The 26,584-nt window shown below is 43.1% G+C and overlaps 1 protein-coding gene across 30 annotated transcripts in view; it reads left to right on the top strand.

The window, feature by feature from the left end:
* DOCK9 (dedicator of cytokinesis 9) overlaps window positions 1-26,584 on the top strand; it is a 280,624-nt gene that overhangs the window by 61,315 nt on the left and 192,725 nt on the right. For 6 of the 30 annotated variants that reach the window (XR_016388595.1, XR_016388597.1, XR_016388599.1 and 3 more), the window contains exon 1: window positions 2,529-6,217. The exons of the other annotated variants lie outside the window; for them this stretch is intronic. Coding sequence is in view for 1 of the 6 variants with exons in the window: in XM_022576871.3 (XP_022432579.2) it covers window positions 6,056-6,217 (162 nt within the window). In the remaining 5 variants the exon portion in view is untranslated. Of the gene's footprint in view, window positions 1-2,528; window positions 6,218-26,584 lie in introns of those variants that run through there. 30 annotated transcript variants of the gene reach the window in all.

The following is a 26,584-nucleotide window of genomic DNA, read 5'->3' on the forward strand; positions in this document are numbered from 1 at the left end:
CTCTTGGCTATTGTGCTGTTATGATCATGGATATATATAAATATCTCTTTAAAATTAGGCTATCAGTTCTTTTGGGGATTGACCCAGAAGTGGAATTGCTGGATCATAAGGTAATTCTCTATTTAATTTTGTGAGGAATTGCCATACCCTATTTCAAAGTGGTTCACCATTTCGCATTCCTACCAGCAAGTAAGTTGGTTTTCTTAGTGCAAACTTTTCTTCCTTTTGGAGATCTGTTTTATTTGAGAAGTTGTTTAACTTGGTCTCCTGTCAAAAAAAGGAGGATTCTTTCCCCCTTTTTTTGGAGACTGGTCATCTCTGGAAGACCACCGCCCTCAGTTCCATGGAGCCTGAGTTGGTTGCTTCCACTCCATTTTACCTGGTCACCCAATGAGCATGCAGGTATTCAGAGCATCCCACAGGGACTGGCTGCCTCGTTGATGCTCCAGCACCATCACAGAGACACCTGTGTAACTTTGCATTCTCTGCTTCTGAGAATGATTAAGTACCACTGTTAGCAGCAGACCTGACTCCAGTATTTTATGTGGTCATGACTTTAGAGATACATTTTTTTTTTTAGCAAAATTAATTGTTTCACCACAGTGGTACAGACAGGAATGCAGACCGGGGCTCTCTCAGGGGTCTGACACCCTCGTCTGCACCACTGTCCCTACACCCACCTTCATCTCTGCTCACCTAGAGGTAACAGTCCTGGCATTTCAGTGTTTTGAGGGGGGAAAGATAAACGATGGATAAAAGTTTTTGGATACATGGTAAGTCTACCCACTCTCCTCCAATCAAATTTTAAGGTTTATGTTCCTGAAATACACGGTGGTGGGAAAGTTTTCCTTTTCCTTATTTTTTAAAAAGATTTTTATTTAATAACACTTCCATAATTTCCCTTATTAAAAAAAAAAAACTTCTTAATGATCTTGACTGCAGCCTCCACTCCTTCACCAACTATCTTAACTCCCTTTTCCTGTTCCAGCACCCACATTTCTCTCTTTTAATTAATTTTTATCACTACAAGTAATTTGAATTTATTAATCTCACATTCTCATATGCATGAATTTTATGTAAGGGATGCTTGTATTTTTGGAAGAACTATCTCACTCTTTACTCTTAATATCAGGGAAGAAAAAAATTTAATTTGGGGTAAAAGGGAGAAGGGAGAACTACATTTATTGGGCATGTGGTATATACTAGGCCCTGTGCTAGACACTCGACTTATGATGGATTATACTGATTGAATAAAAAATAGGGTGTTGATAGATCAAGTTATATAACTTGTTCAGCAGAATTCACTGCATTAACGTATGAAATATGGACTGTTAGGGATGGAAATAAGCTCTTTGTCTGGACTGGCCATCATAAGGGCACTTAAATAGAATAAATGACCTGTTAGATTGAATTCTACCCATACTCCATTTATTTATTTAGGTTTTATGAAGTGTGGCTATATCATGTGTTGTGTATCATTACATGAGGTCTTCATTTCAGCACTTCAGAATGGACAGAATTCCACTCCCTTCCTGGCCTCCTAAGGTAGAACCCAAGGTCTGACCCGGGTGGAAGGCTTATTATATCTGTTTGAGATACAATAGTCATTCCAGTTTGTAGTTCAAGATATTTTTAGGGGTCACTTCAGATTCTTCTTTATCCACATTTTTCTGAGAAAGTATTAAGTAAATCTACCAGTCAAACAAATCTGACTATTAGAAGATATTTAAAACAGAAAGACACTTGGCAAGGAGAGAACTGCAAATGGGAGCAGCAGCTCCAGATGGATATGCTTGGGGCGGGGCCGGGGGTGTGTGCTCAAAGCTTGAGACCTGTTTGCTGTGGTCTCTGTTGCCGGATGGCTGAGGTGTGTTGTGACCCCCGATGTGGCCAGCTAATCTCCCTGGACTTACTGCTCATACAGGCTTTCTGGTGTTTTGTGCAGCGTGGCGCCCCTTTCCCAGACCTAAAATGCGCACCCGAGGGCAGCCCCAGGCACATCCCATGTTACTTGGTTAGTGTATTCCTGACAAGTGGGGCCAGAGCAACATTCAGACGTTGCTGAATTTGTTAAGCAAGGTGGCTGTTTCTAGGTGCACAGTAAATCCCTTGTGAAGTATAAAACAGCAGCTATTTCCGTGTCTATAGCAATGTCTCGGTTGAGTTCTCTCCTATGGTTTTATTTGAACTTGAGAACCTTATGTAGTAGGTAGAATAGATACTGTCCTCTTCGCCTCTCCTATTTTAAATAATGGTTTTATTGAGATATAATTTACCGTTGGAGCCACTCCACAGAAACAGGATTGACACCTGCCCCCCTCCCCCCAAATTTGCTTTGGATGTTGAGACTAATGACACCACACACACACCCACCCCCCCACACACACACCACCCAGGAGGGTGTGAAAGGCTTATTACTCACATAATGAAGTGCTCTGAGGAGAGCAGGGCTGTACCCAAGCACGTCCTAAAGTGGCGTGGCTTGACCGAGCAGGGAAAGGAGACTGGCTTGGGGGATTTTGAGGTGGTTGGGGGGCGGGGCGGGGATGAGGGTTCCTGAGAGTGGTTTGAATTTCCCGCTGGCACTAAGGGAGGGAGCCAGCCTGGCGCTCCTTGTCCTTTGCCCACAGGGGAAGAAGGAGAGGTGAGACTTAAGGGCTGTTAGCAGTAAAACATCAGTAGTGGATTCTGGCTCTTTGTTGTATCCACATACAACAAAATTCACCTTTTCAAAGTGTTCTTTATCCAGCACAGGGAATATAGCCAGTATTTTTTAGCAGCTATTAGTGGAATATAACCTTTAAAAATTGTGAATCACTATGTGGTACACGTGTAACTTATAATATTGTACATAAACTGTACTTCAATAAAAAAAGAAAAAGTGTTCAACCCAGTGGTTTTTAGTATATTCACAGACTATATATTGTGTATAGATAGCATGTATGCTAGAAACACTAATTTCTGAACATTTTCATTACCCCTAAAAGAAATTCCGTACCCACTAGCAGTCCTCCTGCGTTCCCTGGTAGCCACAAAGCTACTCTCTATCTCTATAGATTCGCCTGATTCTGGACGTTTTACTTAACTAGAATCGTATAATGTGACGTCTTTTGTAACTGTCTTCTTTCACTCTGCGTGACATTTTCCAGCTTCATACAACATCGTACCGTGCACTTGGACTTCATTCCTTTTTTTGGCCGAGTAATATTCCACTGTGTGGTCGTACTATGGTAGTTATAGTAAAAGATGACTGACTTGGAACATCTGAGGGTGAGGTGATGATGGGAGAGCCAGGTATCATTATTAGCAGGAGAGGAAGACATGGGCTTGGATCTCAAAGGGAGTTAAGGGCAGACATCCAGTCTTGGATGTTGTATAAATTAGAGGTGACATTTCAAGATGTGAGAGTAAACGTGATCTCCAAATTGAAATATGTACTCTGTAGGTAGCTGAAATGGTTGCCAATAGATACCATCCATCTATTCATGTCCTCTGATGGAATTCATGGTAATTATCATTTTAGACTAATCCAAGATCATTATGATGCAGAAGAATCAGTGAAACCAAACACACATTTTGAATGATTCATTTTTGTCATGCTTCTATTAGCATGAAACTCACTTTTTGGCCTTGTTGAATCCTTTGCTCTAAACGTTTTCTGTTTTTCTTGCCCACTCATTTTGTTGGTTGGAAAATGATTAATATTTAAAATTGATACAAGTTGCTCAAATGCTTAAGGAAACATTTCTTTTTCCTCTGAATGACTGTTAGGAAATTGTTTCATTCTCTTCCATTGTTTTAAGTATTAACTTAGGGGTTTTTTTTTGTTTTTTTTTTTTAGTAAATCAAATAGAATATATCAGCAGCTTCAAATTTGCTTGGTTATCATTTATGATCCTTTGTAAAGTTCAAACATAATCTTTTATATATTGAGCAGTATTTGCTGGCTTCTATACCCAGGTTGTCTAAAATAAGTAATAATAGTAAATTAAGTTTAAATTTCTAGGTATCATCTTTAAATTGAATTAACTATTACTTTTTTTTTTTTTTTGTGGTACGCGGGCCTCTCACTGTTGTGGCCTCTCCCTTTGCGGAGCACAGGCTCCGGACGCGCAGGCTCAGTGGCCTTGGCTCACGGGCCCAGCCACTCTGCGGCATGTGGGATCTTCCCAGACCGGGGCACGAACCCGTGTCCCCTGCATCGGCAGGCGGACTCTCAACCACTGCGCCACCAGGGAAGCCCGACTATTACTTTTTAAATTGTTCCCCTTATAGTACAGAAGTTAGGCTAGTTGGTGAATCTTCTGAAATCTCAAGACAGACAATTTTTAACCCAGGTGTTTAGTCTTTTATAATCTATAGGATTCAGTTTCTGTGTAGATAGGTTTCCATGTTATTTATCTGCCAGCACTGGGATGTCACATGAAGACTTAGATCTTATGATATCAGGGCTTGGGTGTAATCTTGAATACTGTAGCTCTTTTTTAAACAGAATTACCATTCTGAAGCTGATTGCTTTTGACCATATATAGTTATTCTGGTTTTGTTTGCTTGCTTTTTGCATGTGGCCGGTATCTCTACTCCTTTGATCTCTATAGCTGTTTGATACACTGCATAAAAATTCAGGAGATAGACGAAGCCTAGACTTTTGCTTATCTATTGGGCCTAATAGGTAAACTAACCATAGAAAGCAGAAATTTTAGAATTAGGTGACTGCATGGTATTCTCTAAAGATTTGCTTTCACTACATCACACAGGTTTCTGTTACCAACCTGCAGGTACTCAATTATTATAATTCACTCTAACTTTGAAATCTGTAGATAGAAAATGAAAACAATCTGTTGCCTTGTGAAGTAAGGAAGAATATCAGAACAGATTTTAAAAGAGCAGTAACTCTTTTCTAGATGCATGTTGTAGGTGGGAGGGGTTTCCCCTGTGTGTTCATTGTGGTCTTTTTACATAATTCGCTTTTCATTTTCTAGAAGGAAAGTGGCAAGAGTCAACTTGGTATTATATCAATGACGAGCTTTCCTATCAGCCATCCCCAAAGATATATACAAGGTAGTGTAGTGTTACTGAGTTCAGTCTGCAGTGGAAGGACCTGGATTACTTATGCACCAAAAATAATAACCTTGTTCCCTGTGGGACTTCAGTGTGCATTTACCATTGCATACCAGGGAGCTGCTTCAGAAGGTGCCAGGTAATCCTGTATCCATCTTCTCATTTGCATCTTTCGGTACCAGGCATAGGAGAATTCTTCCAAGCAGTGCAAACTTGCTAGCCCCCACTCTAGCAGAGAGTGGAAATGGGCAGAAGTCAAGATTGACACAGCAATTTCATGTTCCCTTGTGGTTTGCTGTCAGCAAGCTGTTACCCACACACGCAAAAGGTTGTTTGAAGTGGGCTTACACATGTTTCCATAGCAGCAGTCATCTTAGTGATTCCTCTCGTTTTCGGACTTTTTTTTTCTTTTGCTTCCCTATTCCTCGCGGATGCAGGATTAAACAAACAGCATATTTAGGTCAAGGAAAGAGATGTTTGCTAATATAGATGCTAGGCTAAGCATTCTGGGAGAGAGGTTTCTTGCAGCAGATGAACATTCTTTGTGCCTTCCAGCAGCGTCTGCAGCAGGGTGGCTGTCTGGCACCGTCTTTTTCATTTTGGGCAGGTTCTGAGATTCAGAACAATCCCAAGCAAATCCCAGGAGCCGGCAGTTTTCCAGTAACCACATGTAAATCTGCTTATTTGTTTGTGGTACTAACAGTGAAGCAATCTATTGGAAAAACAATACTTTAAAGGTTTTGGTGCATCTGAAGGTGTGTCATCTTGTTCTTGCACCACCCCTCCTGTTTTACACTTGGAGCTTGGATTTTTTTGTCAGGCTGCTGGGCAGAAGCGGAATCTAGTACAACAGCTCGGAGCTTCCCTTCTGTTCTGGTGTCGGCAACTGCCTGTCACGAAGATGGTGCAGTGGGAGCCTGCTCTGAAGAGCCAAGGAAGATGATGTGGAAATGGAGTAGAGATTGCTAGAGACCTGAACATCCACACCTTGGGGATGGGTTGCACTACTAGTGTGATTCTGTTTAAAGGCATCCGCACCGTTTTTGAAAGAAACTGTGCTTATATGTGCAAACAGCAAGGAGAGAATAATGCCCTTGAATACACAGCATACAATTGGACAAAAGAAGATTCAGAACTATTGATCTCCTCCTGTCTGGTAAATGCTGTCTCTTAATTAACAAGTAGTTTGCTGGTGTTAGGATAAACTAGTCTTTACCTGTAAAGCAAATATATTTATCTCAGTGTGCTTATATATATGTAGCTTGTGTGTATGAATGGGTAATTAGTGGCCTTAGAATTAAATTATGAAGTGCCTGTTTGTATGTGTGAGAATGTCATGTGTTAATCAAACCTGAAATACATACAGAGAGAGCAGCTGGAGTAAGATATTTGGTTACAGACCAGTTTTCTAAGTTAGCTGTGTGAGCTTACATGTTCTTAGTATAGTTCTAGAAATAATACTGGGCAAAGCCTGTATTTAAGGTCTAATAGAGTGAACCCTCTCCCTATGATGGTGAATTACTCAGTCCCCTTACATCTTAGCCTTTTACCTGGCTAGCTTTTCCTTACTAATGGCTTGTGGTTAGTCCTTTGAGTCGGGGAGAAATGTAAAGGGAACATGAAAGAAAATTGTAATGTAATGGGTGTGAGAAAAATATTTGCAGTTTTATTATTTTAAATCCAGCTATTTATAATTTTGTGGGTGAAGGCTCTTGAGAGTAAAAGGAAGCTTAGCTGACGCCTCTGTGTTCTTTCCTCCTTTCCCAATGCACAAGGAGGTGTCAAGTCACAGATGGGTGTGCCTCTCCATGGCCTTCTCACAAATACCAGGCTCATGAGAAAGCTGCATATTGGTCTCCTCCTCCCTCAGGATGCCTTGCCATTTTTCCTTGTTCTTCTCACAGTTTGTGTCAAAACGAGTGGGGAATAATACACGTGGGAGTTTCTGTGTGTGGGGCTGGCCAGCAGGATCTCGGTATGGCGAGGGCAGGGTGTGCGGAAACCCCACAACCGTTCCTGGTCGTTAGGCTGCCATCTGAGACTGAGAGGCTGGCGTGCCATATGCACCTCCGGATCGTACCAGGTCGCCCCAGCCTTGCAGAAGCCCCTAGAGAGGATGTGTTTTGTGGAGAGGCTTATGTGATGTTAGCTCTCAAAATCCTTGGGAGGAAAGAAAAGGAGAGTATCACATGAGCATCAGATGCATTTTGGAAGGCAGTGAGTGTTATGTGTGGGTATGGAATTTAAGTGGTGCTGTTTTAACTACTAAATATTTTAAACCCTAAAGTATTTTGGGATATGCTTTTGAGAATAGCTGGTTTCAGAGATTAGAAGGACTGGCTCATTACAGTGTCTGTCCCAGGAGTGTAATCCATAACCCTGACGGCCGTAGGACTGCTTGGCCCGTGATGCCAGCGCCTCTCCCATGCCACCAGCTTCTGCTCCCTCAGGCCACACTGACTTTTGTTTGGTTCACCTGCCTTTGGGAGACTCTGCATGGTTTTCTTTTTCTTTTATTGTGTGAAGGAATTCTAACCTGCCAGGGCCTTTGTTGGTACTCTGGGACTGGATTCTGAAGCACAGGTCCTGTGCCTTTGGTCAGATGCTCTCTGCCACCACCCTCACCCACACCAGCAGACCCTGGAGCACAACAGGACCGTGTGTGCATGTGGCCGAGGTGCTGTGGGTGGAAAGATGCACCCTCTCACTCCAAACTGGTCTCCCTGCCCCTCTCCTTGGCCCTATGCCTTCTTCTCTACGTGGCAGACAGTGGTCCTTTGGAGAGGAAAGTCAGACCGTCCTTCTTCTGCTCAGTCAGATCCAGAATCCTTACGGGGGCTTCCAGGTCCATCCCCAGCCTGCCCACCAGACCCTGTTTCCTCCTTGTCACCCTGTTTCCTCCTCATTCTCCTCATTCCTCTCTCACTGGCCTCTTCTCCTGGGATCTCTACCCAGACGTTTACCTGGTCCACCCCCAGCCTCCTGCAGGGCTTTGCTTAGATCTCCCCATGGCAGCAAGGCTTCCTTGACCACCGGTGTAATCCTGCTGCACCCCCAGCGCACCCTTCTCTGGGTCCCCGCTATAGTTTCTTCATAATATTGATCTCAGCTGACATACAGTTAGGCAAGAATAATAGCGTAAGTGTAGTAATAGTAATTAGTGCTGTTACTTATGGTACTTAACACAGGAATAAGATTTATGATGGCAGGGATTTTTGTCTGTTTTACTTACCGCTCTGCCCTCAACAGCCTGAACAATGCCTGATTCCTAGTAAGTGCTTGGCTAATAAGTGATCTCTGATGAAATGGCTTTATGGTCCTGAACTTGAACTTGGAGAAGCTGTTGAGAAGATAGGTTATCTTCTAAAACCAGTCTTTCTTGGAGCTACCCTAAGAAGTTATGTGGTCCAAGGCTGGCCATTCCATGGGTTTGCTATGATCCTTGAGTGACAATTGATTTGATAATACTGTCTTTGGATATTGTCCACACTAGCTCTGTTGAGACCTGTTCCGTGGCGTGGGCATTTGAGGACCTTCTCATCCTTTGGTTTGATCCAGCCAAACCCTTTATTAAGGGAGCCCTGCCCATCGGCCCTCCCTTGGGCCTGCTCCATGCAAAGTAGGTTGACCTCATCAGGCAGATGTGGGTCCTTGTCAGCCGCCTCAGCCTTGGTGGGGAGGATGTCTGTCCTTCCTCCAGCTCAGGTGGTGACGCCAGCCTGTGGCTCGACCTTAACTGTCAGCAGGTCAGCGCTGTACTTCACTGCTCCTCAGGGTATAACCCCCACCCCGGTCACTCAATGCATAACAAACCTTGTGGAGGAAGAGTAATGTTCATGCAGCTACCATTCTTCTGGAGACTCTAAAATACTGGAGATATCTGCCTATCTGTTAGAAACCCACAGGGGTGGACTGGCTCATTTTGGCCTCAGAGGAATTGCTGCTCCTGAACTAAGCTTTGCGTTTTTCTCTTGCCCACACTGAAGGACATCATAAGAAACATCCTTAGAAAAGTGATGTCTACTATGAGGGTGTTGAGGGCACTATAGTGTAGTGGTTAAGAGTGGCGACTCTGGAGCTAGCCTTCAGGGTTTGAGTCCCAAATCCACAACTTGCTAGCTGTGTGACTTTGGGCAGTTTACTTAACCTCTCTGTTCCTATTTCCTTATCCATTAAATGCAGATAATAACAGTGCTTATTACCTCATAGGGTTATTAGATGAGTGAGTATGTCTAAAGTTCTTAGAACAGTGTTTTGCATGTAAGTTAGTGCTAATTGTTAGCAATTATAATTACTTCTATTTTTTAGCATTCCTTTTATGAGGAGCCCTGGAAGAAATTTCTTGTCTTCATGCTCTGAATGGTTTTGCTTTTCCTGAGGAACTACTCCATTTTTATTTTATATACATTATGATTCATGTAACTGACCTCAGCCACCTCTTCAGTTGACTGTTAAAAGAAAGCTTATCTGGGCTTCCCTGGTGGTGCAGTGGTTGAGAGTCTGCCTGCCGATGCAGGGGACACGGGTTCGTGCCCCAGTCCGGGAAGATCCCACATGCCGTGGAGCGGCTGGGCCCGTGAGCCATGGCCGCTGAGCCTGCGCGTCCGGAGCCTGTGCTCCGCAACGGGAGAGGCCACAGCAGTGAGAGGCCCGCGTACCGCAAAAAATAAATAAATAAATAAATAAATAAATAAAAGAAAGCTTATCTTTTAACAGTTTCACAATATGACCCGATTCTAACATACATATAGGGTCTTTCAAAATGATTTGTTTTATATTTCCCTTAAACTTTGCTTCTTACTTTCCTGTATGACTATTTTATCGCTGTCTGCTTCTTCTCATCTGCTTATTAAAATACTTTTAATCCTCTTCTGTGTGTTTTTATGTAAATCACTTTAAATCCTTTTGAAACAAAGCAGAGTATGAATTAATAAGTGAATAGAGAACAGTAGTGAAGAACAAACCTTCAAGGTGGCTCTGAAGCAAAATCACATGTCTTTTTTTAATGTTAATTTAATTCCGTAAAAATCTAATTTTATTAAGCTTGCTTTTTTTTCTTACATTTTGTTTTCACACAAGTTGTGTGCTTTGCTGTGCCAATGGCTACATCAGAGTTAAGACAGTTTTATATAATATTCACTTACAGCACGTGTAGTGCTTACGCTACATGTTACATCTTCATCCGTTACTAAAAATCACCTGGGCGACTTCTTTAAAAGTTAAACTATAGCTCATTAAAAATCAGATGTCTTTAGTGCAGACGTTAGCTTTATAGTAAGGCTGCAGCTGTGCAGTCTTGCACAGGAAGGTTCCTTTTATGTCTAAAAGGATGAATTAGCCCCGTGGCGGGTGGTACACTGGGAAAAGGGCTTATCTGGAAGTCATGGACTGACTGAATGTCCAGTGTGCCACACTTAAATTTTGATTAGTAATTCTGCCACAATGGAGGGGCAGGATTGAGTTGGGGTAGATTGTATTCTTGAGTATAGAGTTTTCTAAAGTCTTTCTTTTCTAATTAATGGAATGTCCAGGTTATTCAAGAAACACCCTTGAGTGCTTCTTTGTGCTGGGTGCTGGATGTACAGGAATGATGAGGAAGCTCAGGTCCCCACCGGGGGAAGCTGACACAGGACGCACAGGGCACGGTCAAGGACGTGAGGGCTCAGCTTGGCCCAGGCACCTTCCATGAGGAGGGGCAGCTTGAGCTGAGACAAAACACTTGTAAATCCCATTTTTCCTTGTCTGTGAAGGTTTGTGATGCACCCAGCCCTATTGACTAGGACTTGCCCTGTTTTACACATAGCCAGTAATAGAATCTTCTTCTCTTAATGTTTCTGTGGAGGAATTGAGGACCTGTGGGATTATGCTGTACCATGTTCTCTTTTTGCCAGTTGTAACTGACGTGAAAGAAGTCACTTAGTTATAACCTTGATGGCCGCTGGGATTTTGTCAGTAGCTTCATAGAGAGCACGTTGCTGCAAGTCACAAGGAGAGAAGACAAACTTTCTTGTCCTCAATTTCTTTTGTGACATGTTGGGATAATATATTGATAATTTTACGCATGGTAAATTGATAGTTAATCTTTTTTTCTTACCTCCTTAAAGCTTTGAAGTTTTTCATGGTTTTCCTATTTCAAGATGTGCTACACGTCGTCAGCATGTTCTCAGCCTTTACTGCTGTGTAGGATTTTATCAGACTACTTTAGTCTCCCCAGGCTAAACAGTCCTTCCTAATGTAAAACACCTATTGGCTTTGAAAATCCTTTGGTTTATCGTATGTGCACTTTGCAAAGAGAACAGAGTTGAAGGCGATAAGGCCATAAGAGCCTGCGGTCCTGCTTGTACGTGTCTGTGCAGCTACAGGGATAGATGGGTTGTGGGAGGGTAAGGGGAGATAACGGTATAATCGATGACGGGCTAAGTGAAAAGTGGTATAATACCTGTCAGCTTGAGGCAGCGGGGAAAGTAAAGGCTAGATCTTTATTTTTTCAGATGTTCTCTCATAACTGTTTCTTGCACTGTTACAAGTGTCTTGAATTGTAAGAAAGCGGAAACCTGCTTGGCCACCTTCTGGAACACTCCTTTGGTTCTAGGTCCGGTCACAGGGCCGTGGCTTTCGGTAGGCTGTGTTTTCCATTTTATTTCTAATATCCTTCCTAATGATGCCCAGTGGATTTCGTTGCCTATTTTGATCACAGCAGTAAATTGGGCTGATGTTTTCAAGGAACAGTCTGCTCTGATTCCTAGATCCATTTCCTGTGTCCTGAGATTGCGTTGCTCTATTGATGCTGCTTTTTGTGAGTGCAGCCAGCATGAGCTAGCAGGAGCGAGTATTGTACCTTTCCCTGGTGCTTTTTAAAAATTTACTGTCTTTTTAATATTTATTAAATCATAAGCAGGAAATTTAACATTCATTGTAGAAACTAAGCGTGCTGTGTTTGCTACACAGAGGTAACCACTGATACAAATATTTTGAGGCAAAAAACTTCAAGAACTTCATCCATGTATACTGTTGTTCATAAAAGTTACATATATAATGGGTGTCTGTGGACTAAATTTTGTTGTTTCCCTCCACCCCCAGTTCATATGTTGAAGCCCAAATCCACAGTATGACTGCATCTGGAGGTAGGGTCTTTAGAAAGTAATTAAGTTAAATGAGGTCATAAGGGTGGGGCCCTAATCCAATAGGACTGTGGCCTTCTAAGAAGAGTAAGAAATCTCTCTTTCTCTGCCATATGAGCACACAGCAAGAAGGCAGCTCTCTGCAATCTAGGATGAGGGTCCCAATCCAGGATGAAGTTCAAAGTTAGGCCACCCTAACTTTGAACTTCAGCCTCCAGAACAGCAAGCAAATAAATTTCTGTTGTTGAAGCCACTCAGTCTTTGGTATTTTGTTATGGCAACCAAAGCTGACTAATACATAACAATATACATGTTATTTTGTTCTATAGTCTTGTTGTTTGCTTTAAATAGAGATCACAAACATCTTTCTATGTCAATGAGTATACATGTATATCTAATTCTTAATGGTGTCATTTCATCGTAAGGATGTGTCTTAGTTTATTTCGGGCTGCTATAACAGAATAACATAGATTGAGTGGCTTGTAACAAACGTTTATTTCTTATAGTTCTGGAGGTTGGGAAATCCAAGATCAAAGCAGCCATAGATTTGGTGTCTGGCGAGGACCCACTTTTTGGTTGTCTTCTTACTGTAACTTCATGTGGAGGAGGGAGCGAGGGATCTCTTTGGGGCCTCTTCTATAGAGAACGCTAATCCCCCTCATGAGGGTTCCACCCGCAAAGGCCTCCCCTCCAAACACCATCACATTGGGAATTAGGTTTCAATATTTGAATTTTGAGTGGACACAAACATTCATATTGGAGGAAGTGACATTTTATTTAACTTATACCCATTATCCCATTTTTTTCCAATTGTAAATGCTGTGATAAACATCTTTGCATATGTACTTTAAACAGTTGTCAAATTGTTTTCTTAGCATAAACTTCTAGACTTGGAGTAGCTGGGTCAAAGTATATTTGCTTTTTTTTCTTTTTTTTTAAGTAGATCTTTATTGGAGTATAATTGCTTCACAACACTGTGTTAGTTTCTGTTGCACAACAAAGTGAATCAGCCATGTGCATGCACGTGTCCCCATATCCCCTCCCTCGTGTCCCCATATCCCCTCCCTCCTCCCTATCCCACCCCTCTAGGTCATCGCAAAGCACCGAGCTGATCTCCCTGTGCTACGCTGCTGCTTCCCACCAGCCAACTATTGTACATTCCACAGTGTATATATGTTGATGCTACTCTCACTTCGCCCCAGCTTCGCCCTCCCACCGCATGTTCTCAAGTCCATTCTCTATGTCTACCTCTTTATTCCTGCCCTGCAACTAGGTTCATCAGTACCTTTTTTTTTTTTTTTTTAGATTCCATATATATGCGTTATCATACAGTGTTTGTTTTTCTCTTTCTGACTTACTTCACTCTGTATGACAGACTCTAGGTCCATCCACTTCACTATGAATAACTCAATTTCGTTTCTTTTTATGGCTGAGTAATATTCAGCCATAAAATATTGTATTGAAGATGTGCCACATCTTCTTTATCCATTCATCTGTCGATGGACATTTAGGTTGGTTCCATGTCCTGGCTATTGTAAATAGTGTTGCAGTGAACATTGTTGTACGTGTCTCTTTCTGAATTATGGTTTTCTTAGGGTATATGCCCAGTAGTGGGATTGCTGGGTCATATGGTAGTTCTATTTTTAGTTTTTTAAGGAAGCTCCATACTGTTTTCCGTTAGCTTTTGCACAGCAAAGGAAACCATAAACAAGACAAAAAGACAACCCTCAGAATGTGAGAAAATATTTGCAAATGAAACAACAGACAAAGGATTAATCTCCAAAATATACAAACAGCTCGTGGAGCTCAATATATTTGCTTTTTAAAGGATTTTTGTATGTATAGCCAGATTGTCCTCCAGAAATACTGTTTTGAGATTTTTAAAAATTGAAGACAAGAAAATTTGTTTTCTCTGCTTGTGACTTCAAGCAGTTTGCCTTCATAATTGCTTTTTTTTTTTAAACATCTTTATTGGAGTATAATTGCTTTACAATGTTGTGTTAGTTTCTGCTGTATAACAAAGTGAATCAGCTGTATGTACACATATATCCCTATATCTCCTCCCACCTTCCCTATCCCACCCCTCTAGGTGGTCATAAAGCACTGAGCTGATCTCCCTGTGCTGTGCGGCTGCTTCCCACTAGGTATCTGTTTTACATTTGTTAGTGTATATGTGTCCATGCCACTCTCTCACTTTGTCCCAGCTTATCCTTCCCCCTCCGTGTCCTCAAGTCCATTCTCTACATCTGCGTCTTTATTCCTGTCCTGCCCCTAGGTTCTTCAGAACCACTCTTTTTTTTTTTTAGATTCCATATATATATGTTAGCATACGGTATTTGTTTTTCTCTTTCTGACTTACTTCACTCTGTATGACAGACTCTAGGTCCATCTACCTCACTACAAATAACTCAATTTCGTTTCTTTTTATGGCTGAGTAATATTCCATTGTATATATGTGCCACATCTTCTTTATCCATTCCTCTGTCGATGAGCACTTAGGTTGCTTCCATGTCCTGGCTATTGTAAATCATTATTGCTTTTTATTAAGCTGTTGATGGAGTTATCTGCTCAACAGAATAATATCAACTTAGATTGCTGTATACTTAGGCAGTAACATAGTCATACCAGGGTTCAAATTAGTACTACTTTTGCCTCAACTTCTGGAAGCATGACCACTAGCATTCTTAAATATCCCCGTAGAATTCTGAAATGTTCCATTGTGGGGGGCTGGAATGTGTTTGTTCTGGGGGGTCATCAACCTTTTAGAGTTGGTAGCTATTTCATAGATATTGAAGAGGGAAGAGCAGAGAAATACTGAGTAGAAACAGATGAGTAGGGCTGTTACTGCTTTTGCTCAAGTCTTTTTAGGTATTCCAATAGCTGGTTTATGTTTCTCCCATTGATCTGGTGAGAAGCAACAACTTTTTTGCTTTTTTAAAAGTAACGTTGGTCGTCTTTCATATTTAGAATATGTAATTATTTTAGAAAATATAGAGACTACAGAGAAGAATAAAGAGGAAAACAAAATCAGCCATAATCCCACAGCCCTGAATTAATTACTGCTTAACATGTAGTGTATGTTTTCTAATATCTTTCCATGCTTATGCAAATATAAAAAATGGTATAATATTTCATAAGTAATTCCGATGCCTTTTTCTCTTGTCATTTTTTATGGCCATTTACTTATGCCTATAATGTTCTGCTAACACAGTGTTTAATAAGTGCATAATATTCCATTGTAATGCATATACTAGAATTTATTTAAATGCTTTTCTTTTGTTAGGCATCTAGGTTGTTATAAACTAAGCTTATTGAAGACATCTTTACCCAAACATATTTTTATGGATCTGTAATTATTTTCATAGGCTAGATTCATAAACATGAACTTGTTAAGGCAGGAATGAATTTTTTAAAGGCCCTTTAAGGCATATTGTTTTATTGCTTGATGGTTGATCCAAGTTACGTTCCTAGCACCAGTGAATATTAGTCTTGTTTTATATATGATGATTGCCAGGATCGTTTTGCCAATTTGAGAGATAAAAGATACAATTTTGAAACTCAAATCCTTTGTCATATTCTTTTCAAGTATTTCTCCATTTTGTCATTTGCCTTTAATTTTGTTTACCTTCTTTATAGTACTTATTTTACTAATAGAAGTTTAAATGTATGTGATAAGCATAAGAGTCTTTTCCTCTGTGATTTCTTCCATTACTTTTTTTTTTTCCCACTTATTTTTTTGGCTGTGTCGGGTCTTAGTTGTGGCACACGAGATCTTTGTTGAGGCATGCAGGATCTTTCATTAAGGCCTGTGGTCTCTTTGTTTCAGTGCTCGGTCTTCTCTCTAGTTGTGGCATGCAGGTTTTTCCTCTCTAGTTGTGGTGCGCGGGCTCCAGAGCGTGTGGGCTCTGTAGTTTGTGGCACACAGGCTCTCCCCTTGAGCCGCACGAGCTCAATAGTTGTGGCTCGCTTAGTTGCCCTGCAGCATGTGGGGTCTTAGTTCCCTGACCAGGGATCGAACCTGTGTTCCCTGCATTCGAAGATGGATTCTTTACCACTGGACTACCAGGGAGGTCCCTCTTCCATTACTTTTATACTTAGAAATTCTTGCCTATCTCAGATCAGATATTCACCAGTATTTTCTTTTGGAACTTGTTTGCTTGCTTATTTATTTACTTACCATTTGGCTTTTTTATCCAAGGGGCCTGCTTGCCAACTGGTTTTGTTAATAAAGTTTTATTGGCATTTGTTTTCATGTTGTCTATGACTTCTTTCTTAGTGGCAGAATTGAGTAGTTGCGGTAGAGGTCTATATTATTTACTTTCTGGATTAAAAGATTTATTAGCTGACCCTTTATAGAAAGTTTGCCAATCCTCGCTTTAGTCAATCTAGAATTTATTTGGTATATAGTTTAGTTGAGGCCCTAACTTGATTTCCTCCTTACTCCCAACACTCATTTTTCCCAATCCTGTATTTTGAATAATCCATTCCTTAGTCATTGATTTGTGATCCTGCCTTCATTATGTTTTATGTTCCTTTGTGTACTAGGCTTTGTTTGGGAACTATCCTTTGTCCATTATAGAAGCAAACTTCTTATCCAGCTATGAGTTCAATTACAGTTTAGTAAAAATGGAAACAAGAAATTTGAAGAAACAAAATCTACATTTTAAAGATTTATCTATAAATAGGCTATACTGCATAAGTTGCCGATTTAGGTAGTTTTATAAAGCATGTATTGGTAAAGATTCAGGGGCTGAGGGTTAAGGATTGAGTGTAGAGTTAAGTATATTTGTAAATGTGTTTCCTTGTGAAATCCCCTGCTCATAAGGTAGATCAAGCTTGTCTTAATAAGGAATCTCTGGTGCATTTTGATGAAAGAGAAATTCCAATGTGGCAGCTGCATCCTCAAGTGACCTTGGTTTGAATCTACATGTTTTGTGTATCCGGTCTCTCCTAACAAAAGGAGTCCCAGCAAACTATAAGCAGAGGTACTACCAGAGTTTCCAAACCAATTGTGTTGGTGTCTGCAGGAAATTTATCTGTATCCTAATAGATGGAGAGTGAATTGTAGTTTTTCCTTTATACATTATATGAATTCTAAAGATAATTGATTTCCCTCCTGGCCTACGTTTTATGTGTGTGTTAAGTTTTTTGTTTTTCTTTTTCGGTACGCGGGCCTCTCACTGTTGTGGCCTCTCCCGTTGTGGAGCACAGGCTCCGGACGCGCAGGCTCAGCCGCCATGGCTCACGGACCCAGCCGCTCCACGGCACGTGGGATCTTCCCAGACCGGGGCACAAACCCGTGTCCCCTGCATCGGCAGGCGGACTCTCAACCACTGCGCCACCAGGGAAGCCCTGTGTGTTAAGTTTTAGATGTGCATATGTCTGTGTGTGACTGTTTATTTGTGTATGTGTGTGTATTTTTTGTTGTCACCTCAGTACTGAAATATTGGATAAAGGGGTACTTTGCTTTTTTCGCATGTCAGTGAACAATCCAAGGCTTTATCCTCGGATACATTTCAATAAACATTTGTTTCTCTGCCAAGGAAAAACCCATATCCTAGAAAACTGAAGTAGATGTGACTTGTGAACCTAAGCAGAGGGACATGGTAGTTGCTGACGGATGGGTTTTCTCTGCTTTTCTAGAGTATGTTCTGCCTTTACAGGGTCTGTTTGCTTATACAGTTCTAAGATGTGGGCTTGGTGGCAGTCCTTGCTAATAGTTTTATCCTTCTGCACGTTTGGTATTCCTTGTGTTTTCTAGGCTTATGAAATAGGTAACAGCATCATCAAAGAATTTGCCTTACAAGTGACTCTTATTTCTCTAAGCTTTCTGTACTGTCAAAGAGCGATCAGAAGAGAACCCTGAAATTGTTTTCTTGTTTTTTCCCCTCTACTGGAAAAGCTATTTCCTGTACTCCCAACACTTCTGACACCAAATATGTGGGGTGTATCCCTCATGTTAAACAATTTGGACGCCAACTACTCAGAGTTAGTGCAGATCCCACGGGTCAAGGGCTCAAGGGCTCACAGGTTTTCACCTGTGCTTCTGACCAATCAGCTGTAAGTCAGGGTTTCCTACGTCCCCGCTCCTTGGATTCGATAATTTGCTACAATGGCTCACAGAACTCAGGAAAACACCGTACTTACTATTGCTGGTTTGTTATAAAAGATACAACTCGGGAACAGCCAAATGGAGGAGATGCATGGGCCAAGGTATGGGGAAAGGCTATGGAGTTTCCATGCCCTCTCCAGGCATGCCATTCTCCTAACTCCTCTATGTGTTCACCAACCCAGAAGCTCTCCAAACATCTGTGTTTAGGAGGCTCCATTATGTAGGCATGATTGATTAAATCATTGGCTATTGGTTATTGAACTCTATCTCCAGTCTCTCTCCTCTCCTGGGAAGTCAGGAAGCAGAGCTGAAAGATACAGCCTACTATTCACAGGATTGGTTCCTCAGGCAACCAACCCCTCCTGCTCTAAGAGTCACCTCATTAACATAAACTCAGGTATGGTTGAAAGGGGTTTATTATGTATAACAAGATACTTCTGTCACCCCTGTTAGTCACGGAATTACAAGAGTTTTAGAAGCTCTGTGCCAGGAATCAGGGCAGAGACCAAATAATTTGTATTATGTCACACCCAATATCCATTGGATACCTTTTAATACAATGGTGAATAAGCCACAGTCTGTGCTGTCAGAAGGCCTGGAGATCTCCTACGTGGGATACAGGCTGTGATGGAGATAAGCCTAGCTACCATGAGAAAACCTGCAAGGGACTCCTAGCTCACCTTTGGGACAGAGTCAAGGAAGACTCCTGGAGGAGGTGATGTCTGACTTGAGTCTTGAAGAAGGTGAAGAAGTTAACCAACTAAAAGGGTAGGAGGACATTTCTGCATAAGGAGCAAAGTCCTAGGGAGGGAGAGCTGAGACCTCCTTGTAGCTGCTCTAGTTTCATGAGGCTGGAGAGGGCTAACTGGGCTGAAAGTACAGTGGTGACCAGTGGGGCTAGAGAGGTAGCACGGACCAGATCATGGTGGGTCCTTTGGAACTTTATTCTAATATTGGAGAACCATTTGCTGAAGGTTTTAGATTAGGAAATACATGGTCAGACTGATGTTTTAGAAAGATCTCTCAGACTGTAGAGTGGATGATGGGCTGGAGAAAGAGGGTGTCTGAAGATGGGAACACTAGTGAGGAGGCCTGGGCAGCATGATGACAGGCAGTCGTGGCCTGACTAGGGTGGCTGGTAGGGGAGATGGAAGGTGGTATCTGGATCTAAGAGATAGTTAAATGAGAGAGAAAGGAGTCAAGGGTGTTCAAATGTCTGCCTTGGGCACCTCCAGGCTGCCGTCTACAGAGCTGGGGAACAGCTTTGAAGGAATGAGTCTGGGGAAGTTGGGATGGAGAGGAGGATTTTATTTTGGGTCATCCTGAGTTTGAGGGGGGCCATGACTGTTGGGCTGTAGGTAGAACTGTGGATCCCAGCCTGGTGAGGAAGGCATGGGAGTGGACAGAGTCTCCTGGTGAGAGAGCTGAGAGTACCGAGAGCCAAGGCCCCAGGAAGGGCAAAGGAAGGGAGTTGGAATAGCTGTCTAGAGTTCAGTGGTCAGGGAGGTAGAGCATGGTGAGGTTTGCATCTGGAAGCAGGACTACAGCCCCCTTAATGCCCAGAGCTTGAAGAACTTTGCCTGCATATGTTTGTTTAAGCCTCCTGCCTCTAGAGCACCGGCAGAGTCATCTGAACCACTCACAGAAACGTTTAGCGAGCTGTGTGCACAGTATCCTTCTTGCACAAGGTACGTATCCCCTCTGCCCTTTAGAAGGGGCTTAAATAGTGGAGCAGAGGAATAATTGATCATTGAATAAAGTCATGGCCCCTCCTTCTACCCCCATCAGAATAGCTGACGTTTATTGAGTGTTCACTAGTTCTCATGCACTGTTCTAAGCTCCATATGTTTATTTACTCGTTTAATTCTTATGACAACCTGGTGAAGCACTCTTGTTACCTTAATTTTATAGATGAGGAAACCAAATCGGGGAACAAAGAGAAAGGTGAATAAAGTGTAAAGTCATATAAGTAGTTAGTAGCACAGCTGGGATTCAAACCAGTCATTTAGTTGCAGAGCCCTGTGCTCTTAACCATCATACCGTAGAGTCCAGCCTTCTGGTACAGCACACATGGGGTGTGGGAAAGTACTCAGAAATGAATGAACCTCGTAACACTGGATGAGTGAGAAAAAGATGAGGCAGGACAAGGAGCCCAGTCCAGCTTGGGAGATAAGAGGAAACGTCAGCAGAAAGCAATAGCTGAATTCCACAGGAGGTCGAAGGGTGTGTGGAACAGCTGATCGGGGGCGACTGGGAAGGACCGAAGAGAAGGTGGCATTTCAGGGGGTCTTGAAGGATAAACGCAAACCCTGAAGGTATTAGGGTGCGGTCATGCGTGGGGAGGACCTGTAGCCAAGGGGAACAGCGTGCTGGGAGGTGTGCAGGGAGGGCTGAGCGGCTCAGAGCTGGGTGTGAGGTGAGTTGGCCTGTCTGTGAAGAGCTGCCTCGTGTGCTGAGCAACGAGTGTTCAGTTTGGAGGCCCGCGGGGCCCTGTGGGGTTAGACCATCCTTCTCATGCCAGAGTGGGGTTTGGAATCAGAAAGGAAGAGACTGGAAGCAGGAGGACCAGGGTGAAAGCTCTGACCCTCCAGACAAACCCTTTGATGGAAGGCATGGAGGGAAGGGACTGCTGCACACTGGAAATGGATGAGAGAGCAGGGAATAGCAACGCCCAGTCTTCTGACTTGGGAGGTGGTGATGCCATTAATCAAATGCAGGCATGGAAGGGGAGGGACGGGTTTAAGCGTAGCTGGCATGGAGCAGAGGAAGGGGGAGGGCGGATCACGAGTTCACTTTTGGTCTTGCTGTGTTTGAATGCCTGAGGAACCTTCAGGTCAGGGACAGATCCAGCTTTTGTAGGGCCTGAAGCTCCTACAGTTGAGAGCCCTCTTTAAGAGAACTAATAGAAAATGAAAAGACCAAGTTAAGTACAGGACTTTAGGAGGGGCCCATGCCAGGGAGGGTCCTGAAGCGTGACCTTTGGTAATTTCTTGGTGAACCTGCTCCTGTGTCGTGGCAGATGCCTAGGCTCCTGGAGGTCCTTTTCCCTCTCTGGTGTCCCCTGCTGTGTCTTCCTGCATCTCAGAAAACCCCCAGGTTCCTCTCTGAGCCATAGGCTGGTCATCATCTTGTTTAGACTGTAAGAGCTAATTTAAGTTAACCCAGGGTTACCTTAATGTGATGTCTAGGAAGGCCTGTGCTGTGCCTTCTGACTTTTCTGCAGAAAAGGTACCCTACTCCCGCCCTCTCCCCCGCCCCCCAACTCCGGTCTCCGTAACACACAAGTGAAACGGAAAGAAAAAGCCACAAAGAGCTTGTATGGGACGAGGGATTCGGTTTATTACCGCTGTCTATGACCAGAAGAGTGAAAGTATGGGTTGGCCAAACAGTTCATTCGGGTTTTTCCGTAATGTCCCGCACGAACTTTCTGGCCAACCCAGTATGTTCTATTTAGATTATCAGCAGGAATTGGTGGCCATGTGTACATTGAACTGTAGCACTTCCAGCTTTTCCTTTTAAGAAAGAGTTTGGGGGACTTATTTTACCTAAAGCCTCTTAGAATAAAGTCTTTTAAACCAAATTTGTATGGTTTCCTAACAGGGATGAAAAATGGTTTCATCATAGCCAGTAAAAATGTAAGGCAGCACATTTAGGTAATTATCCCAATAATATGTACAAAAAGTTCCGTAGCAGTAAGAAGGGAGCGGAGAGGGGAATGCTAGAATCATTGTTTAGTCTGTGTCGTTGATAACATATCAACATCGCAGAAGAGCCTATCCTTGCAGGGAGATAATTACTGACACTACCAAGGACAAGGTTGTACTTGGGTCAAACGTCCTCTCTCCTGCTGCTGCACCTTGGCCTTTGGAACCGCCCACTACAGTGCCTCGTGCTCTGGGCAGCCACCTGCCCCCTCAGTGCTCGAGAAATCTACCCCTGCCCTTCCTGTCACTGTCAGTCTGCGTGTGGATGATCTCAGCTAGATGTTAGGCTCTTATCTGATTAAAACCTTCACAACATGGTATAAATAGCTTACAGAATTCTGTCTGTCAAAGGGTATTTGCACTTTAGAGGGGAGTTTGCTAACAAGGGTAGCGCTGCAGGTTATGGAAGATTTTGGAGCAATTTGTCATTTCCAAACTGCAGAATGGAGTTTGTATGCTAGTTTCTGTGTGTGTTGGGTTTTTGTTTAGATTATAGGAGGAGCATGTTTTTACCTCATTTTTCTTCTTCTTTTTTTTTTTTTTTTCCCCAGGTAGGCATTGGTTTTCTGTGTATGGTTATCTAGGGCAAACTTCAAATGTTTAATTAACCTCTAGCAGTGGCCTTCTCTGCTGTGTCTTGCCAACTGCAAACTACCAAGCTCCCAGAAAGATGAGCTTGGGAATCTAGCACCTTGCCTTGGAGAAGTTGGCTCCTGCTCTTGTGAACTGAAAATATCTGCAGATTGCATCGCCGGGCCTGAAATCCTGGGACCTTATAAAGAAGGGCACGGAGATGTTGCTTTCTCATTCAGATCCATGACCTGCTGGCGTTCCTGAGCCAGGGCTGAGAGCTGAGTGCTACATCTTAAGAAGGACCTAACAGGGCAGGAGAAAATCCAGAGAAGGGCTATTAAAAGGACTGGTGTGTACTTATAACTTAAAGTTGGTAGGTGGGAGCCCCTTCTATGTATGTCCTTTCCCAGAGCCTTAAGTTACACCAGATCCTCCTGTGCTGATAAATCTGATTTGGGGTGTGAGTGCAGTGGGGTACTGAAGACAGGCAGAGCCCTGAATGTTTTAGCCACTCCTGCAAAGTAGACATCATTGTCTTATTTTTGGTTTCCCTTTTCCACTAACTGGAGTGGGATTCACAGTCCTTCTTCGCCAAATGAATAAATGAGGGCACATGGATAGTTTCTGGGAACTTGGATGCAAGAGAGTTGATGCTGAAATTTGTTTTCACTTTTCACCCTTAGAATTTAACCACCTTTTAGAATGGGCTGTTGTGTTACAGAGGGATGCAGGCGGCTGTCCAAATCATACTCTCTCGTGACCAGTGTTGTAAAACAAGAGGAAGTTCTGATAGTTTCTGGAGATGCGTGTTTATCTGAAAAATGCTGGGCACTGTCCAAAGGGAAAGCAGGCAGTAATGGCCTCAATTTTAAAAACAACCTCTAGCTGTACCAAAACTTGAAAACCTTTTTCATTTTTATAATTTCTAATCACCCTCTGTTAAAAAAAGAAACGTTTTTTAAAAAGACCATTGAAGATAAGTTTTAGGATTGCTTATGTTTTCTGTCCTGCAACCCCAGACAATGTAGGGCTTGGCTGGAAGCAGGCAATTAGAGAATTCAGGAGAAGGCCAGATGATCTTGAAACAAGAGAGTTCATCGTTTAAGAATTCCTTCTATTGGGAAATGAATTAAAATAAAAAACAACAACAAAACCTTAAAGCTATTTTTGCTTTCCTTATTAAAAAAGAGTTGTTTTGTTATCCTTTCCTTGGCCATGTTCCTGTGTATGTGTGTGTGTGTGTCTGTGTGTTTATAAACTGCTCCTATGAACCTTGTTTGAGGCCACACACCCACCCTCTGAGCCTGTGAACAACAAGACTAATGAGTTGGAAAGGCTGTTGAAGGAACTCAGGGAATTGCCACACTAGGTTTTAAGAGAAGACTTAGGCCATTTATTTCCAAGTATACAATGTATGAGCTTCTAGTGCCAAACTCTTGAGTTTGGGTTTATCACAAAAGTAAAAGGGGGAGTTGACGCATACCTTTGACTTCCTGTCCACCCTGTTGTCTGTAGTTAGATTATTTATATAACAAAACTGTGATTCTAAGCTTCCCTCCATCCCTTTTCTCTGTTTCTTTCTGTGCCTCACCGTGACCCAGTGACATTGTGGCTGTCTTTCTCCACTATCCACTCTCTGTACATTTGGGATTGCAAACTAATTTAGAAAATAGCCCTAAAGATGAATCTGGCTGCTCAGATCCATAAGCAAATATAGATGGCCTTGGATTGCCCACCACGAAGGACAGTCTGCCCCCATCGCCTCTCTCCATTACTATTTTGGAAGTAATGGAGAGTAATCTGAATGATCTAGAAGAATTTGTGTGCCTAGAGTTTAAGCATTTGGAGTGTTAGCAGCTGTGCAGCCTCCCTTGGTGTTGCTCTTACTGTCCTGGGTAGAAGGTAGATTGGGAAGATCTCAGCTGGGTGGGGAGTTCTCAAGTTTGCTCTAGAAGGAGGAGATGCTGACCAAGACGGTGCTCCCTGAACCGCAAGCCTCTTTCAGACTTCATGAATCTTACCAAGCCTCTTGGGTTGGAAACTTGTAAAATATTTTGGCAGCTTGGCTTTGGGCTCTCTCTGCCTGTGTGATTCAGATGGAAAAACCAAGACCGGGAGTGCTGTAAAGTGCACTTGAGGTTAAAAAGGGCTCATCACATTGGTGACAGGCTTTTTCCGCTTTTCTGTCTGCCTGGACAAATGATCAGCCCTTAGTTGACACCAGAGGGTGAGTACAATTGGAACCTCGAAGGTGGGGTGGTTCCTACCTTCAGGGGCTTCCGTTCCATTTAGTGAGATGAGACGTGTACACGGAGACGCGTGGGTGCCCTCGTCACACCCCGTGTGGCTTTTCTCTGTGACGTGTCCCCTCATCCCTGCCCTATGGCTCCATCATCCATCCACGTCCCGCGTTAGCTGTTCTCAGCTGTGACTCACAGAGGGCCAGCCAAGTGCCCAGGAGCCATGGAGGAGGATGTCAGGTTGGGCACTGTGGTGTAACTTTCACCGCCATCCTGGGATGTTTCTGTGGTTTGGAGCACAGCTTGCAAAAGCAGACGGGCCTCTGCCTCACAGTCTGAGAAACTCCTCAGGGCTTTAGCAAAGAGGACTCTGGGGATTTAGCAGGGATTTGTCGGCATAGGTGGGCTGGGCAGTACCACACCCGCCAGAGCCAACCCCTCCCTAACTATAAGGTTGCAGAATGGCATGCTTCTCAACTGTCTTCCCACGATCCCGCATGGAAGTGCCTTCTGTTCTATCACAAAGATGCACAAAATCAGGGAGGCATCTGGAGTATTCTTGACCACTCAGGACTTAACGTCTCACCCTGATGAGCTGTGAATCAGCAACGCACAGAGATGGAGAGTGAATTCCCGGGAAGAAACAGTGGAGGCTGAGCATGGCAAACCCTGGAAGATAGTCCAGAGAGGTGGGCCCTGGGGATGGAGTGTGGGTGGTAGGTGGTGAGAGAATGCCAAAGGATATCAGATGGTTTTGAAGACAAACCTTATTTCACATTGCTGCTGATCTGGTTTTATTTCAGGTGTGGCAAATAGGAATCTAGTGGTCAAGCAGGAGACACGTTATCAAAGCCCTTGAGAGAGGTCTTCTTTACAGTGTTTTAGGCAAAGCCACTCTGAGGGCTCAGCATGACTGAGGTTAAACGAAAGGCTTTATTTAGAAGTTCAAGCCAAATTGGTGAGTTCTTTTTTATCCAGAGTTTTCATATCATTCCTGATTGGGGGTGGGGGGGAACCATACCTTTTCAGTAGGAGGAAAGTGTATAATCGTCTATGGAGGGACCCCACTTCACTGTCTGTTCCCTGAAGTTACGGAGATGCGCGGCCACTCGGGTGGCAGCAGTAAGGCGCCCCTGTTAAGCAGGTGTGTTCCAGAGTGAACACCCCGTGCAGGGCTCTTTTTCTGCTCAGAGGTTGCGGAAGGGTGAGCATGCATCTTTTCTTGTTTTCTTTCTGTTAAGCCAGCTGAGAAATGAGTACAGATTGGGCTTAGCACAGATGCAGTTTCTTTGGATTTCAGAACACTCAGACTTTTTTTGTGGAATGCTTGTGCTGTTTGCTTTACCACTGGCAGAGCAATTTAATTCCACATTAATATTATAATAAAACATAAACAGGGACTTCCCTGGTGGCGCAGTGGTTAAGAATCCGCCTGCCAGTGCAGGGGACACAGGTTCGATCCCTGGTCCGGGAAGATCCCACATTGCCATGGAGCAACTAAGCCCTTGAGCCACAACTGCTGAGCCCGCGTGCTGCAACTACCAAAGCCCGCACGCCTAGAGCCCGTGCTCTAGAGAGCCACACAACACAAGAGAAGCCACAGCAATGAGAAGCCCGTGCACCACAAGGAAGAGTAGCCCCCGCTCGCTGCAACTATTAAAGCCCACGCGCAGCAATGAAGACCCAACGCAGCCAAAAATAAATAAATTGATTGATTGATTTAAAAAATAAAGATTTACATAGGAAATCAGGTGTGGTCATGGGCATCCTTCA

Source organism: Delphinapterus leucas, chromosome 18, assembly GCF_059928025.1.
Source record: "Delphinapterus leucas isolate spDelLeu-1000000601 "Yukka" chromosome 18, BTC_Dleu_Yukka2, whole genome shotgun sequence".
In the NCBI taxonomy this organism is placed as follows: domain Eukaryota; kingdom Metazoa; phylum Chordata; class Mammalia; order Artiodactyla; family Monodontidae; genus Delphinapterus; species Delphinapterus leucas.